The 15,682-nt window shown below is 41.1% G+C and overlaps 1 protein-coding gene across 1 annotated transcript in view; it reads right to left on the reverse strand.

Annotated features, from left to right (window-relative positions):
• Positions 1-451: 451 nt before the first annotated feature.
• Positions 452-15,682, reverse strand: part of LOC130426720 (retinoic acid-induced protein 1) — a 43,230-nt gene continuing 27,999 nt past the window's right edge. The window contains exons 2-5 of the mRNA XM_056753629.1: positions 8,178-13,895; positions 7,773-7,866; positions 5,442-5,491; positions 452-1,732 (exon numbers count right to left, since the gene is read on the reverse strand). Of these exons, the coding sequence (XP_056609607.1) occupies positions 1,724-1,732; positions 5,442-5,491; positions 7,773-7,866; positions 8,178-13,877 (5,853 nt within the window). The 5' untranslated portion in view covers positions 13,878-13,895 and the 3' untranslated portion in view covers positions 452-1,723. The remainder of the gene's footprint in view (positions 1,733-5,441; positions 5,492-7,772; positions 7,867-8,177; positions 13,896-15,682) is intronic.

Here is a 15,682-nt window from a genome sequence, read left to right on the forward strand (position 1 = left end):
CTTAATATTAAAGTGATTCACGACATGTAAATATTTTTTTGTTCTCTTCTAAAATTATAAAATATAATAAATATAAAATTATAATATATATATATATATACATATTAATTAAAAGCATTTGGAAGTTTAGGTATACACTGTCAACAGAAGAAACAAATGTCATTATGTCTGTGGATGGGCCGATTTGTTAAACAAGCAGACATAGATCTGTTTCCCTACACCTCCAGTAATTTCCGACCGCTGGCTGTGAGCCACAGACATCTTTAAGGATAACAGCTTTCAATGACTTTGAGTTACAACAAAGGCATAAAAGAAAACAACATGACTTTGATCTCGATTCAAGAGAAGGGTGTTGATGTTTACATATCTATTATATTTCAGACTTATCTGGATCTAAGCAACACTGTGACGTGGGCACGGTGGACAAACACGATTCCAAAAAAGTCTTTTCAATTCATCGTTTTAATAACTTTTGTAAGCAATAACATATTTGTTTTATAGAAAATAAACATCTCTAAGAAATACTATACACAATTATAATGGTACATCACATCTTACATTTAAACAGCAGCAAATACTTATATACACAAGTACTTAGAATCAAATAATTACGCAATGTTGTCATCTCTATGTGCGGTCTTGCCTGTAATACTGCAATGAAATGGCGGCTATAATATGTCAGTCACATACGTATCTCTGATAAATGACCGTGACTTCTCATTTAAAGTATTTATTGTTAATCTTCTGCATCGCTTTTACATGAAATATGGATTTCGCCTGTTTGTGATTTCACAGCCTCAGTTAAATAAAAATGCAAATTCTGTCATCATTTACTTAACCTCATGTCTTTCTAAACCCATAGATTAGGTTCTCTAGGTTTTATCTGTCCATGCTGCTCTTTTCAGTAAAGTGAAAGTGAACAGGGACTTTTAAGCTATAAAAGCAGTAAATGTGAATCAGCCGCTATATTACAAGTTCAGAACAGACCAAGTTGGCCAGTTATTGAGCATATTCAGATCAAGGCTTTATGTTTTCACGTTAAGATAATATCTGTCAGGGTTTGGAATGACACGAGGAGAAATAATAAGACCAAACATAAAATCATTTTTGGGTGAACTATCCCTCAATTAACGCTGAAGAGCTCATACACATTTTATTATGAATTATTTATTTTCACCTGTGAACGCACAAATGGACATGTCAAGTTTTGTCTTCAAATGCACATGAAAATAAGCCTACATCTCGGAGTATATTAAAATAATGCATTTATATTTAGACCTGTAAAGCACACCATGAACAGTTTCGTTTTTTCTTTGTAACATGTAAGTGTCCATTGAAATACATCCAGTGAGTGCATGATGCATGACATCTTCAAATTTCAATTCCCTTCAACAGCGGGAATACGACTGTGCCAGCCAGAGCTCAGGGCATCTGGCCAAATCTGCCACCAGGTGTCACCGACTGATAACATCCCTTCCAAAACGTGGGGAAAAATGGAAGAATGGCACATACTGATCCACAGCAAAAGTGTCTTTCCCTTTTTCAGCTTTTCACCATGAATGATGGGTTTGGATCGGGCCGGATGATCTGATCCTGGGTCAGTATTGCTACAGTACCTTTGTGCTTCACATGAAGCCCCAATTTCTTTTTGTCCGTCTGTGGCGCCCGCAGCAGCTCACAGGAAGTCTCATGTCCTCATCGTCAGTCCTCGTGTGTCTGTGTATTAAACTACCTGAAAAACAGACACATTTGAAATGAATGCGTGTGGATGGCTGAAACATTTACATTTACAAATTATATTTCTATTTTATTACAATGTTACAATAACGTTCCAGTTGTATAAAACACTATACTCACGATTTCCAAATAATTCTTTTATTTGGCCTATAATATCACAAGTTAGGTCAATTAAATATACTCATTCCACTAGTTTGGTTTGAGTGAAAGTTGCCTTATTTGCTGTACATTTCTAAAATATGAAAATGTAAATGTATTGAGGAACAGTCCAGATGTTTTTTTTAGAATAAATACTGTTATATGTTTTCTCTGTATCCTCAATTTCACTTTCTATTGTAATGTCTATTGTAACATTAAACATATTAACCAGGAACATTTAACATTGAGCACGAAATGACATCAGATTTGGTGGGAAAATTAGTGGCAAAAGTATTGTTACACTAAACAAATATTCTGGCGTAACCCATCAAAATCTGATTTTACTTAAGTATATCAGTTAACAGGTTTAATATAGAAGAATGACTACATTTGATCTAAATGACCCATTTGTTACGAGTAATGATATGAGTATTATTTTTTCCTGCATTTATGCATGCGTTTATTTATTTGTTTGTTTGTATATTTATGCGTGTTCCTGGTACTTGGTGTGTGTGTGCTCACTAATCACTGGATGGGTTAAATGCAGAGGTCACATTTCGGGTATGGGTCACCATACCTGTCAAATCGGTCCCTTTCACTTAATATACTCATTTATGTATTTATACATAAGTCATTTCTCGTCCTCCATATAATGATGGCAACCTAAAAAAAGTAAAATATACCCAAGTACTCTTCAGGAGGGTGGTCAAAACAACCCATAAACCCTTGAGACAACTTCTGAATTTACTTGGGTAATTAAAATGATGAGAATATTTACCTAGCAATTACAGTAAAATATATTAAGTAAAAAGTGCTGTAAAATACTAGCCATGGCACTTTAAAGTAGCCATGCAGGCATCGACAGCCAATGTGGGAATCAAAGATTCAACATCTTCAGTTTTGCATTGGTGAGACGTGAAGTGTCAAGCTGCAGGTGCGTCTATAGAAATACAACATCCCCATTGTGAAGAGTGCGAATATCGCGGACACGATTGTTTTCACTCCAATGTGCCCTTCGGAGGGCGACATCTCCCATTCGGATCACTGCGAGACATAACGGTTGCATTCCCATTTAGTGGTTTACTTACGTCCGTTCATTGCGCATGCGCGAAACATGCGCACAGCTGCGAGATTTGATTTGAGTGTGGTGTTGCACGAGCGCTAATTGCCTGTTGTGGAGGAATCGGTGCTGTATGAAAGCGGCACAGAGTCGGATGAAACACGCAGCAGGATCGCTTCATTACTGCTCCGGCAAGGACGTTTTCCTTTTTGATCTATCTCTGTTCCTCAGTAGCCTCGTACGTGCTCTCGCTCTCTCTTTCTCTTTCTCTCTCTCTCGCGCGCGCTCGCACGCACGTCTTTATGAACTATGATCTTAAAGGAGTAGTTCACTTTCAAAACAAATGTTCGTGATAATTTACTCTCCCCCATGTCATCCAAGATGTTTATGTATTTGTTTCTTTAGTCGAAAAGAAATGAAGGTTTTTGATGAAAACATTCCAGGATCTGTGTCCTCTTATGGACTCCAAACGGTTGAAGTGAAGTCATGAACGTGCATCGCATATACATTTTTTTTTTTAGAAAATGATCGATCGTTTCGTTATATAAGACCTTTATTCGTCGTCTGGTATCCTTTAAACCCTTAACATCTGCACTGAAACTGTCATTTTGAGTCCATTTATTTTCGACAAAAAAAATCAGCTTGTATTATATGGGGATGATTTAATTATCATGAACATTTATTTTGAAAGTGAACTTTTCCTTTAATCCATGTGTTTTATAGTACTGGTAATCCATTTCCCTCTCTAACAACAGCTCATGGTACACTGTTGGCAAAGCGTAACGGTATCCAACGGTATTAAATGATAACACTTTTGTAATGAATTCAACCAAAACCAAACTGGTGTATCTTCAGGAAATGCAAATCTAGTTCTGCTCCTACACATGCATCAATCCAAACACAGCAGCATCCTCTCTCGCTGCCTGCTGCACCCGCTCCCCTTGGCCTGACCTAAAGCTTTGCCTGTGCTGCAGAAACTGTTGTCATGTTCTCCAGCCACGTGAACCCAGAGAACTGATGGCGCGTGAGCACAGAGGAGAAGATGAAGAGGAGATTTCCTGGGAGACCTGGACGGGGGTGGTATCTCTACCACTCGCTTTCATTAAAGCGGCAAATTGGCATCCCAGAGACCCAAAGCCTTTAGATCCCCCTCCTGATGCGAGCTTCACTTGTTCTGAACTTTCTCCTTTGCTCTGTTTGTCTGTCTCTCTCACGCGCTCTCCATCTTTCTCTCTCGTTCTATCCTCTTTGTCGTGGGAGGGTGAGAAAGGAAGGGAGGGCAGGAGATGGATAGATGAGGGTGGGGTGTTTTGATCTCCTGCCAGGTTTTGAGGAAGCTGTACTGCCTCTGAATATCATTTCTCTTCCCCCTCTGCCCATTTGCTCCATCTTTCTCCTCCGATTTCGTCATCTCTGTTCTCTCTCTTTCTTTTTCTCTCACTCTTTCTCTGACCTTACTTCACTTGAGATTACCTGTATGTGACACATGTGTATGAACCATACAGTACCCTGTTTTGTTTATTTCTCTTATACTGAATCAGTTCATTTTTATCGCATACATTTATTTTCAATGAGGAAAGCCCAAGAAACAAAACATAGTTTGTAAAATGGATATTTTAGTCTGGATAGAGTAGCAAAGCCACTGGCGAAGGAATAGTGATGAATATTGCCAGCACCGGGTGACCGGCCAAAATGTCTCCAAGGGCACAGCTGCACCTCATCCGGGAAGTTCATAAAGATCCTAGAGAAACTTCTAATGAACTACAGGCATCTCTAGCATCAGCTAACTTTAAAAAGGTACTTTACCCAAAGTATGAAAATTCTCTCATAATTTAGCTCATGACTTTTGATTATCAAAACTAATAATTTTGTATCAATATGCCCCTGTGTTATCTTTTTATACAGTGCTCAAAATAGTGAAGCTTCAGAATCCATCTTAAAGTAATTCAAATGACTCCTGTGAGTTAATAAATGTTGTATGAAGTGAAAAGAAATTTTATTTAGCTTATTTAGCGGTTGATATGTTGTGTATCAGTGTAAAAAAACATGTCAAAGAGCTAAATCAAAATACTGTATCGCTGCACATTAGTAGCTTCTCATATATAATAAATCTTATTGGTTGTCATGTGTGTTTGTCAAAATATGAAAACCAATAAGATTAAAAGTTGTCAACGCTCTGCCACTATGAGCCTCAGTCTTGTAATAGAAGTTTAGTTGACTGGATTTTAATATGAAGAAGGAAGTCATAAAAATCTCTGACGGCATGAGGATAGAGAAAAATAATGAGAGAATTTAAACATCTTATTTCCTTTTCCTGTCTTTATACTCTTGTTTCCTAAAGGGGAGTCTAAAATGTTCAATTGACATCCTTTCACTAACTTTTGCATGTATACAGTCAATAGATATGATATGCTCTGAGCTTATCTGTTGTCCTAAGACATGGTGATGTTGAGGAACTGTACTCTGCTGTCCAGATTCTCTCCTTATTCTTTTTTGTCCTGCTTACCTTGTGTTTTGGACACCTGATGGAGAAGGTCTCCTCATAAAATGTGCAGCCTGGAATGACAAAGAAGAGAAATGGGTAATGTAAGAAAATGTTAAGAAGCATGAATTCAAGATAACAAATGGAACAGGGAAACGCAGAACAAGGGATTCATTTGAAACATATGATTCAAATTTTGCCAAGGATAAGACATTTGTCAGATTAAGTCAAGCTAGTTTCCAGGCTGCTACAGCTTCAAGAACAGGTTTAGGGTAGTGGTTCTCAAAATTAATCGCTGTAAGGCTCCCTTTGTGACCCCACAAATAAAGACTTCTAATCTTAGAATTTTAATTAAACTAAAAACATGTTTAATGAATAAATGCAGGAACATCAATTCTTTTGGTTGGTGGTCTTATTTTTCTGATGTTTGATCGCATAAAATCGCATAAAATTTCAATATTTCATAAAATGCCAGACAATCTGAGGAGCCCCTGCATCCATCTTGGGGCCCCAGTTTGAGAAGATCATTATTTAGTTTAAGGCAGTGGTGTAGTCTACGTGATACGCAGGTATACGCCGTATACCCAGTAGGAAAGTCAAAGGATTTCCGTATACCCTCTTAAAAAGGGGTATACGTAACAACATCGTTTTGTGACAGAACTTTCATTCATAAATTCACCCCGTCTGTGTTGCGATTGCAAATCACTAACGTTTTTGGACCATTGGGGCTTCCGTGGCCTGTGACCTGGATCTGACGTCACCTACCAAGGAAAAGCAGTTGCTTGGGGGTCTTTTTCGGCGCAAGTTTTAAATTCATCTCGAGTGTCTTTACATCGCAAGATTAACGTTATTCTGAATCTTAATTAGAAGATATGAAACGAAAGCAGACTCAAAGTACACTCTCTGAGTGTTTTTGGAAGCCTGCCCCTAAAGCTACAGCAGCTTCTGGTGACACTTCATCTGCAGCAGATGACACGATCGTTATAGAAACTCCAGAAAATGAGGCTGATGCTATCGTAAAGTTACCTGGAAAGTAAAGCTAGCATACAGTACATGTTATCATTAAACGTTACTGTAATAGCAGGGGATTGTTGGTATATTGAATTTTATCCAGAACTTGCTAACTTCACTACCGTTAGTGTGGTGGATCAATTAATACGGCAGAAGAGGGGAGATTGTGTGTGTGTGTGTGGTAAACAGAATAAAAATTGTATATCTCCTTATTTCAGATGATGAGAGAAATGAGAACCCCTGGCCAGCCTTGTGGACTGAAAGTCAGGCTAGGGAATTTAAAACAGGCATCCTTGGTTAGAGTGGAGGGACAGTAAGTTAGGTAGATATCAGCTGCTCAGCACACACGAAAATGTTCGGCCGAAAATGGCATTATTGGTTTCGGGCCGAATAAGAAAACAGGCGAAAATGTAAACCGAAAATGAGTGTCACCCGCCCCTCCCTATTGTGCGCAAGCGCTTAGGTTTCACTCACGGTCGAGCTGTTATCACGCGTCTACCTGTCAAAGATTGTCATGTAAGCGCAGGACCGGCGATCTCCTGCCCCCCTTGTAGTGATCTGAATGATGATGTGACTGAGTGTTCGTGCTGTGTTATCAACATTCCAATTTATTATAAACAACAAAAGACAGTCAACTGATAAAACCTGTGCTCCAGGTACCATATTCATATAGTATCATCATTCTTAAAGGTATAGTTCACCCCAAAATGAAAATTGTTATAATTTCCTCACCCTCAAGTTCTCCCAAAACTGTGAGTTTCTTTCTTCTGTTTAACACAAAAGAAGATATTTTGAAAAATGTTGGTAATCAGACAGTTGGCAGCACCCATTGACTTCCACAGCAGGAAAAAATATAGACTATGAAAGTCAATGGGTGCTGCCAACTGTCTGATTACCAACATTTTTCAAAATATCTTCTTTTGTGTTAAACTGAAACAGCTGACTGTCTTTTGTTGTTTATAATAAATTGGAATGTTGATAACACATAAGCAGTCTTTAATAATGCTCTCAATTACATGTAGATGCATACTTTATGCATTAGTGAGTTTGGTGGTGCCATGGGGTGTCGCTCTGGGATGGGTGCGTATGAGGCTGGGAGGGGAAAAAAGCACAGTATACTCACTACAAAAAGCTAGACTACACCACTGGTTTAAGGCTATTCTTATATTTGTATAATATATTTTCGCTTTGATACATCTATATTGCTGATTATTCTAAGACAACTGTATTAGACCTGGAGGAATTCTTTTATGTCCTGCAGAGGTACATGGATGGAGCCATTGGACTGAAAATTCACTCATGTAAACAAACATACATCACACGTCTGAGAGTCAGAACACTTACCCATCTCTTTGGCGCAGACATAATGGTACCTCTGAGTACAGCTCTTCCAGCTGCAGCAGATGGAAGCTCCCTCAAACTGGCACCGAGAGCATTTCTACGATGAGACACAAAGCCTGAGGTGTATCTCTCAGAAACAGCAATTCCTTTATACAGAACACTCTGAGCCACCACCACCAGTTGCTAAGAATTAAGATAATGAAGCTAGACCACAAGTCTAGTTCATAGCAATGTGTGTTGTATGTTAAATGTACATTTAGGCTTTCAGCAAACACTTTTATCCAAAGCGAATTGAGTACAGTGAGCAAGAAAACAAAGCCAATTGTAATCAGTTATAATAAAATGATTTACTATGTTAACGTCTTCGGATGATTACTGTTGTATGGTTATTATAAATGATGCACTTACTGCATGTTCAGCACCCTGAGCAGCTTCCTTCAGCCCATAAAGTTTGCCAGCTACCAAAACTGTTCCTCTGGTCCAGACCGTACAGTTTTCATGAGCCCAGTGCTCTTTGGCCTCTGCCTCCATCTGCTGTCTTTGGAGCGTAGTTCCAGTTGCCTCCTGCCCAACAGGGGGAGCAGCTTCACTAAGGCTGCTCTGCAACAGTAGCAGTTTTTTGAACCTCATCCGCAAGGTCGGGCGGGTTCTTAACTGTTCCCTATTCGCCCTTTTCCCCCTTCTGGGATGCCCGCAACCTCCGTTCTTTGTCCCCTCCAGATGTACATTTTCACAAGCGCTCTGTGAGTTCATGCTGTCTGAACTACACCTGACCTTCGTCTCTTGCGCACTGTCACTGCTTTGCCTGAAGTCATTTCTGTATGTTAAAGACAGGTTTTTTCGTGGTATATGGTCCTCAGGATAATAAGGGCCACACAAGTCTCCAAGCTCTCTGTAATTTGCTGGCTTTCTGCATAGGCAGCATGTAAGACACCTGTCAGCTAGACTTTTGTTTACTATGGGCCCCTGGAGCATTATTGAGGAGTCTGATATTGTCTCGGTAACCTCGACTAGATTTTTTGTTTTAGCTGCACTCTTTTTTCTTGGCTGGGTGAGCAGCTGCTCTTCCTCAGGCCTGTTGACGATTGTACAAAGCGACGCTAGATCCAAAGAGCTGTCAATGTGCACATATGGCCTGAAAGAGTCTTTGCCATCGCTCTGTGTTGGATGCAAGTCTGATAATCCTCCCTTCACTGTTGGAGGGAGATCCATGCTGCATTTTGTCTTTTGCTTGGTTCTTTTCACTACAACTCTGAGGACATTAAGAGTCTTTTGAATCTTTTTTCTGGATCCAGGCTTTTTTTTCTCCTTAACTTTGTCATCTCCTATGTGTATTGAGGCGTCCTCTTGTTTCTTTTTGAGTGATGGCCGCCTGCCTCTTTTGGGTTTTGTTAATGGTGGGCATAATTCTGTTGGTGGCTTCTCATACTGTGTTTGTTCAACTGTTTCAGGAAAAGAGGAGGAGGATGGAGGGGGTGGCAGAATATCAGTCTGGACAGGCTCCTGTTGCTCCTCAGCAGGTATGCTATCTGGTGGCTCAGTCCCCTTTTTTCTCCTCTTACGTTGTTTCAGATGCATCTCATGGTTGTTTTTAATGGCTCTCTGTTTGGCTAGCCTAGGTGTGTTGATAACAAGGCTCCCAGGCTCCAGTGCTAGATCTGGTGCATCATTGCTCTCAACAGTGCCCCACTTCCTCCTCTTCTTTCTAGGAGTTTGAATTCCTGTTATGTTTTGGCTCTCGTGTGTGCTCATTGTGCTCTCTGCTTCTGTGTGAGCTACCTCAGGGGGCTTCACTATCCCCTGCTCCGGTACCTCTGGTGCTGGTTTTGATGTTGATTCTTCTGGTACAATATCTGGTTGAATATTTAGAGATTGTTTTTTAGATCCTAGGGATGTGATTTTTTGAACCATTGCCTCATATTTTAGCCCCCTGCCTTTTCGAGGAGGTAAATATTTTGTTTTAGTAGGACACTGAGGAGGTACAGAAGGCATGTCACCTATTTCATCAGTGGGAGGGATATCTGTGGTCAAAGTGCTGATCACAGATTCTGCTTGCAAATCTTGGCCTCTTTTTCGCTTTGGAATGCAGACTGCTGTGACAGTTTCTGATGGAGGCCCCAGTATCTTTTTTTGACAAGCTTTCAAACCTTTCTTTCTCTTTTGGGGGTCTGAAGACTGTAAGCTGTATTTCCTTTTGTTAGAAATAATCTCTTCATTAGAATGTTGCAGTGAATCTGTAGAGAGATCGACCTGCTTAGGTAACTCAATATTGGAAGTATCAATCCCACATGGTTGATCCACAGTAACATCCTGCATTTTTGTATCCATGAGATTTGCTGAAGTTCGCTCAGTTGGTTTGTCATTCTCTTTTTCTTTCTCTTCAATCAATTTTTCTTTTGCTTGTTTCCTTGATCTCAGCACCATGGACTTTTGGTCTTTTGCTGAAGACTTGCTATCTAGAGAAGATTCTAAAGTGGAACCCACAATTTCATTTGTTGGGGTGTCCACAACGTCAACAACTGTGCCCAAAGTAAATGTAGTGGTCAAATTTTCCTGAATAACTTCAATTCTTGTGTCCTTGGTATGGTCAGTTATCAATGGAACATTGTCATCTTGCTTCATTGATTTTATCTTTGAGGTGAGGCCTTTTGGTCGACCAGGGCCTTTAGTTATTGACCCCTCAGTCAGCTTTAACTCTGTGGTGGTTTGACATGGCTTTGTAATAGATTTTTCTCCCAGTGAAGCCCCTGGCTTTGAAGCAAGTTTGGAACCAGGTTTTGGACCAGGTTTCATGCCGGCCTTAAGCCCAGGTTTTGGACCAGGTTTTGTAACTTCTGTGGGTTTGGGGCCGGGTTTGGGACCAGGTTTTGAACTAGATTTTGGACCAGGCTTTGGTCCAGGTTTAAGACCTGATTTTGGAGCTGGTTTTAAACTAGGCTTTGCACCAGGTTTTGGGCCTGGCTTTGCACCTTGTTTTGAACCTGGCTTTGGACCAGGCTTTGAGCCCGGCTTGGGACCTGGTTTTCTTCTTTCTTGAGGGCAAACCTTTTGGCTACTTTGTGAACCATAAGAGCGAGTGCACATTCGTGACGGTAGACCATCTGTCACACGTTTCGGTGTTTGACTGCTGATATTCTGATTGGCAGTTTCCACCTTATCAGGAATAAGGGCGCTTTTGCTGGAGGGCATACTGGGATTTTGGGCAGAAGGTGGAGCACTGTCTGCTTCTACACTTAGCTGCCTTCTGATCCCCACAGTTGAATGTATTATTCTCCTCCTGCCCCGTGCATGCTTTTTACCAAACATCCTTATATGTGTCGATGGGGCCAAAGGATCTAGTTTGGATGATGGAGTCACTGCACTGGGACAGCTTAAACATGGTTCCATATCTTCATCTCCCTTCTTGGGGGATGGTGGGGTGTCAGCCCAGGATGGTGCGGAGTGCAGTATTGACTTGCCCGGCAACTGAGGAGAGTCAGGCTCCAGTACCTTTGCATCACTGCGATCGATGTGATGATCCCTAACCTGAGCCAGAGGTGTTGTTTTCTCATTGAGAGCCGAGAAGCCACCGTTGCCAGTGTGAAGTTGAGGTGCAATGTCACATAAAGCTGACCTCATTTTACTGCCTCTGTGTGGTGAGTCAGGGGCAAAGCTTTGTGCAGTTTCTGTGTTGACTTGAGGCATGTTCCCTATCTCTTCAAATGTACTGCAGACTTCTGCGAAGGATTCTTGTGGTCTTGCTCTATTATTTAGGAAATCTTCTGAGATTGTCCGACTTTCTTTTTCATCTCTCACCTCATTGGAATTATGGGAGAAGACATGCGGCTGCTCCTGAGGGGTGTCCATTGGTCCTTCGGTGCATGTGAGGCTCTCAACCGAATTTTCCTCCTTAGAGTTTTTCTGTTTCTCTGACAAATACAGATGAGTTACTGAACTGCCTGGTGGTGATGTTTCTACATTGGGTTGCGGTTCTGATTTAAAATTTTCAAACTTTATTTCTGTGCGTTCATTTCCTTTGCGATTAAGGTCAGAAAAGCAATCCGTCTGTGCTGAGTCCACTTTATCTGAATCAAATTTGTTTTGTAGCCCTTGGTAATCATTTATTTCAGCTTCATATGGGTAACCTTCTTCTAATACTGCTTTATTTATTTTATGAAAAAGAGAAGGACTTTTCTTAGCCTCCAACCACTTCTGTGGCTTTTCAGTGACCTCTGCTTTACACTCATGCTCTGAAAACAGCTTTCTTCTTCCAATTTCCTCCTCATCAACCATCCTTTCAGTCCATGCTGACTCCTCAAAGTTCTCCTTAAGAGTGCTCTCTGAACGCTTTATATCTGGTGGTGAATTACTCTCCTGTTTCATAGGACTCGGGGCACTGATGGGAGACCTCTCATCTCTAATGCACCCAAGAGAGCTGTTGGGCTCCTCTCCAGTCAATACCCTCTGTAATCTGGGGTCACAATTGAGATTATCCTCCGAGGCTGCACTCTGAAGACTTCGCACGGAGTCACCAGACCTGACAGATATATCATCGGCTGAGTTTAAGGAGCAGGAAGACACTGTATCAAGGCTCTGTCGTGAGTGTGTCTGGGTGTGTGCTTGACCTTTGTCCTGACCAAAATAGTAAAAGCTTCGGTCTATCTGCTCCTCTGTGCTGCTGGAGTATCCACCTTCCTGTAATTCTGCTGTCATGGATCTAGGAATGCTGTACCCATCAGTAGGAGGAGGACCAAGTTGGTTATCAGGACCTGACGAATCTTCTACACCTTTTAACTGGCCCCGATAGTCTTCTCCCTTTTTTGGATGGTTTCGTTTGCTAGTCTTTTTGTTAGCCATAAGGGCCTCAGAAAGAAGAAGATGCTGGACATTGTTCGAGATGTTCTCAACCTGAGATGTCAGGGCATTTAGGCTCCACAAACTTGGGTTGGAAAGAAGCTTTTCAGAAAACCGCTCTTTCATGGAGCTGGAAAAGCTCTGCGATTGGTGATTCCCACTGGGTGATGCATGGGTGTGGGGGGGCATAAGCATGTTTTGGTCTTGCAGACCTGTGGACGAGGAAGCCCCAGTGTTAATGGGAGGTTGACCATATTGGAATGAATCAGGGTTTGGCATAAGTGGGGATGGTGTGGAATTGTATGAGGGTGATCTTCCAACTGACCTTGCAGGGGAATGACTAGAACTTGGACTGCAGGTCTGGTAGTATTGTTCCGGAGATCTTACGGAAATATCTGTTATACAGTAGTTTTGCTGTGGCTGATTGAAGTGCTGGAACTTCTGAACATTCTCCTGTGAACCAGACATCCCTTGCAGGGAGCTCTGTTCGAATCCAGATCTTGAGGGTGTCTGCTGGTAAGCATAATTATTCTGTGGCCTATATCCACTCTGCTTTAAATTGCTGTGATTGCTAAGTTGTCTTGAATACTGAGCACTGGGTGGTATGCCATAGCCTTTGTAGCTATGTTGTACAGGGTTACATTTCTCAATATACGAAGATGAGGAAGAAGAGGAAGAAGGTTGCTGAGGAAAATGGAGGTGGTTCTGTGTATACATTAAAGGAGTTGGCGCAGGATTAGATGGAAGGCCTTGTTGATGGGGGCTTGTATAGACAGGGGCAGAAGACTGTGAGGGGAGATGGCACTGGCTCTGAGAGATAGCTAGCATGTTTTGTTCTAGGTATTGTGATGACCCACTGGCCCCGGACTCCAGTCTTCCCACCATGTCCTGCTCATACTGGGTCATCTGAGCTGACTCATCCCATTTTTGCTGCAAGTGACCTTCGCTCATATACTGGGCTGTGTATCCAGGGCCCATGTGATTGCTGTAGCCAGTCTGCAGGTGCTGGTTTGAAGTTTTCACTCCTCTATAAGTTTTTTTAGTCTGAGTAACACTGGTGCTGGTGTAGACAGGATAGGTCTGCTGCCCATAACAGTCTTTAGAAACTGCACCCGCTGTGGACATCCCCGCAGCAGGCAGAGAGTGTGCCTCGTAGCTCTGCCTGGACTGGCTGTGATGATGTCTGTAACTTTCAAGGCGCGATAATTCTTGGGGTTCCTGCTGGTAACAGTGCTGGTTGCCTTGGAAACCACTCCGCTCTCTGAAGGACTGCATGACTCCGGCTAGTGGGATCTTTAGAAAGAGATGGGAAAAATAGAAAAAGAGAGAAAGGATGTGTTTAGTAGGTTCATTGTGTTTTTCGTATTATTCTCTCATTCAATTAACATTTTATTGCTGTTTTTGTCATAGGACAGATCATATAACATCACTCATAAGATCAATCATTTTCATACTTTATTGAATCTAAGAATTAAAGCCCATCTAAAAATTATTTTGTGCTATCGTGCTTTGTGGTAAATGCTTATAACTGGTTCAACTACAATGTTCCAAAATTGATGCTTTCAGATACACAAATGTATTCTGGGTTTATTAAGTGTTACTATAAAATATAAACTAACATTAAATAAAATAATGTGTAATTTGAAGTATGGCTGCACAAAATGGCCAAAATGGATATTGAGATATATTTCTTAATTTCGGTCGATGTGATATATTTCTAACGATATGAACAATTTTACAAAAAGCAGAATGTAAGATATAAGTTAAGAGAGCCCTCTGATATGAACAATAAAATGCTGATCAAAATCATTCTAGATGCCAGCAGTGTGCAAAGCTACATATGTTAAGAATAAATTCTTTTTGTATAGGACTATGCCCTTACCTTGTGTAAGTTTCAAAAATTAGAATAATTTTACCAATAAAAGAAAAAAATACTTCTGTAAATGTGCTTCGAAGCATATTTCCATAACTTTAAAATGCGCTTTAAAGCATGGGCGTATCTTCAAAGCTCTACGGAGCACAGACCTCCCATTACTTTACACTTTTTTGTTGCACTTGTTTTCGTAAATGAATATATGGACAAAAATGATCAATCTTAAACTAGATTTATACTGTGCCATGACGGAGTGTCGCTCCATAACACCAATAGCCGATGCTGCGGAGCAGAGCAAGCACTCGGACCTGGACGTACATTGAAATATCGAAATTTGTGTTTTTAAAATCATATTACCATTATCAAAATGAATTCTATTGCTGTAGATCGAATTATTGTCAAACCCTAATTTCAATGCGCAGTTATTGGTGTTACTCAAAATGTGTTTACACTGTGTGTTATTTACATATAGTTTGCTCAGTAATGTGATAAAGTCAGCCATCATGATCCTCTGGTAATATTTTGCTCTCTCAGCGATGAATTCAAAGTGTTGAGTTTGTGGGCATAGATGGAGGCTGTTCCATTTCTTCACTCCAGTGCTGTAGGCCTGATGAGGGATGGCCTCCCAGTCCCATAAGACGCACACATTATTCATCTCACTAGCACACTGTCTGAAGCCATCAGGCCCGAGAGCGTCCTGCTCTCCTCTTAGCAACCTCCCTAGAGGCCGTACCATCCACTATTTCTTCAGTTCTGCTTCTACGCTTGTTTACACAATGACCCAAATAGGACCACTCGGGATCCAAGCTTAAGCTTTTGAAAAGGCGTACAGTTTGTGGTGGAATGTACAAGCTGGCCAGAGTCGACAGGTAACATGATGGATCAGGCTTTCGCATCTGAAAACCAACGCAACTGTGGGAGCAACTTGAACACATAACAGTGTTCACGTAGGACTTTTAAGGCGTTGGTATTGTCTTGCTTGAACATATTGCATGACAGGTCCAGTGTGTGCGGTTGATTAAAGTCTTGTGTGTGGTTATGTTGCTGACACAGCCACAGATCTGGTCTGAGAGTTACCGTACGTTTTCTATGTGTGCTGAGAGGGCAGAATTTGTCTCATGGGGTACCCAATAATGACAAAGAGACTCTTACTATACAACTTATTATGAGTATACCAGCAGTGACTGGCCTATCTCCAGAATGATTA

This window comes from Triplophysa dalaica, chromosome 7, assembly GCF_015846415.1.
Source record: "Triplophysa dalaica isolate WHDGS20190420 chromosome 7, ASM1584641v1, whole genome shotgun sequence".
NCBI lineage: Eukaryota > Metazoa > Chordata > Actinopteri > Cypriniformes > Nemacheilidae > Triplophysa > Triplophysa dalaica.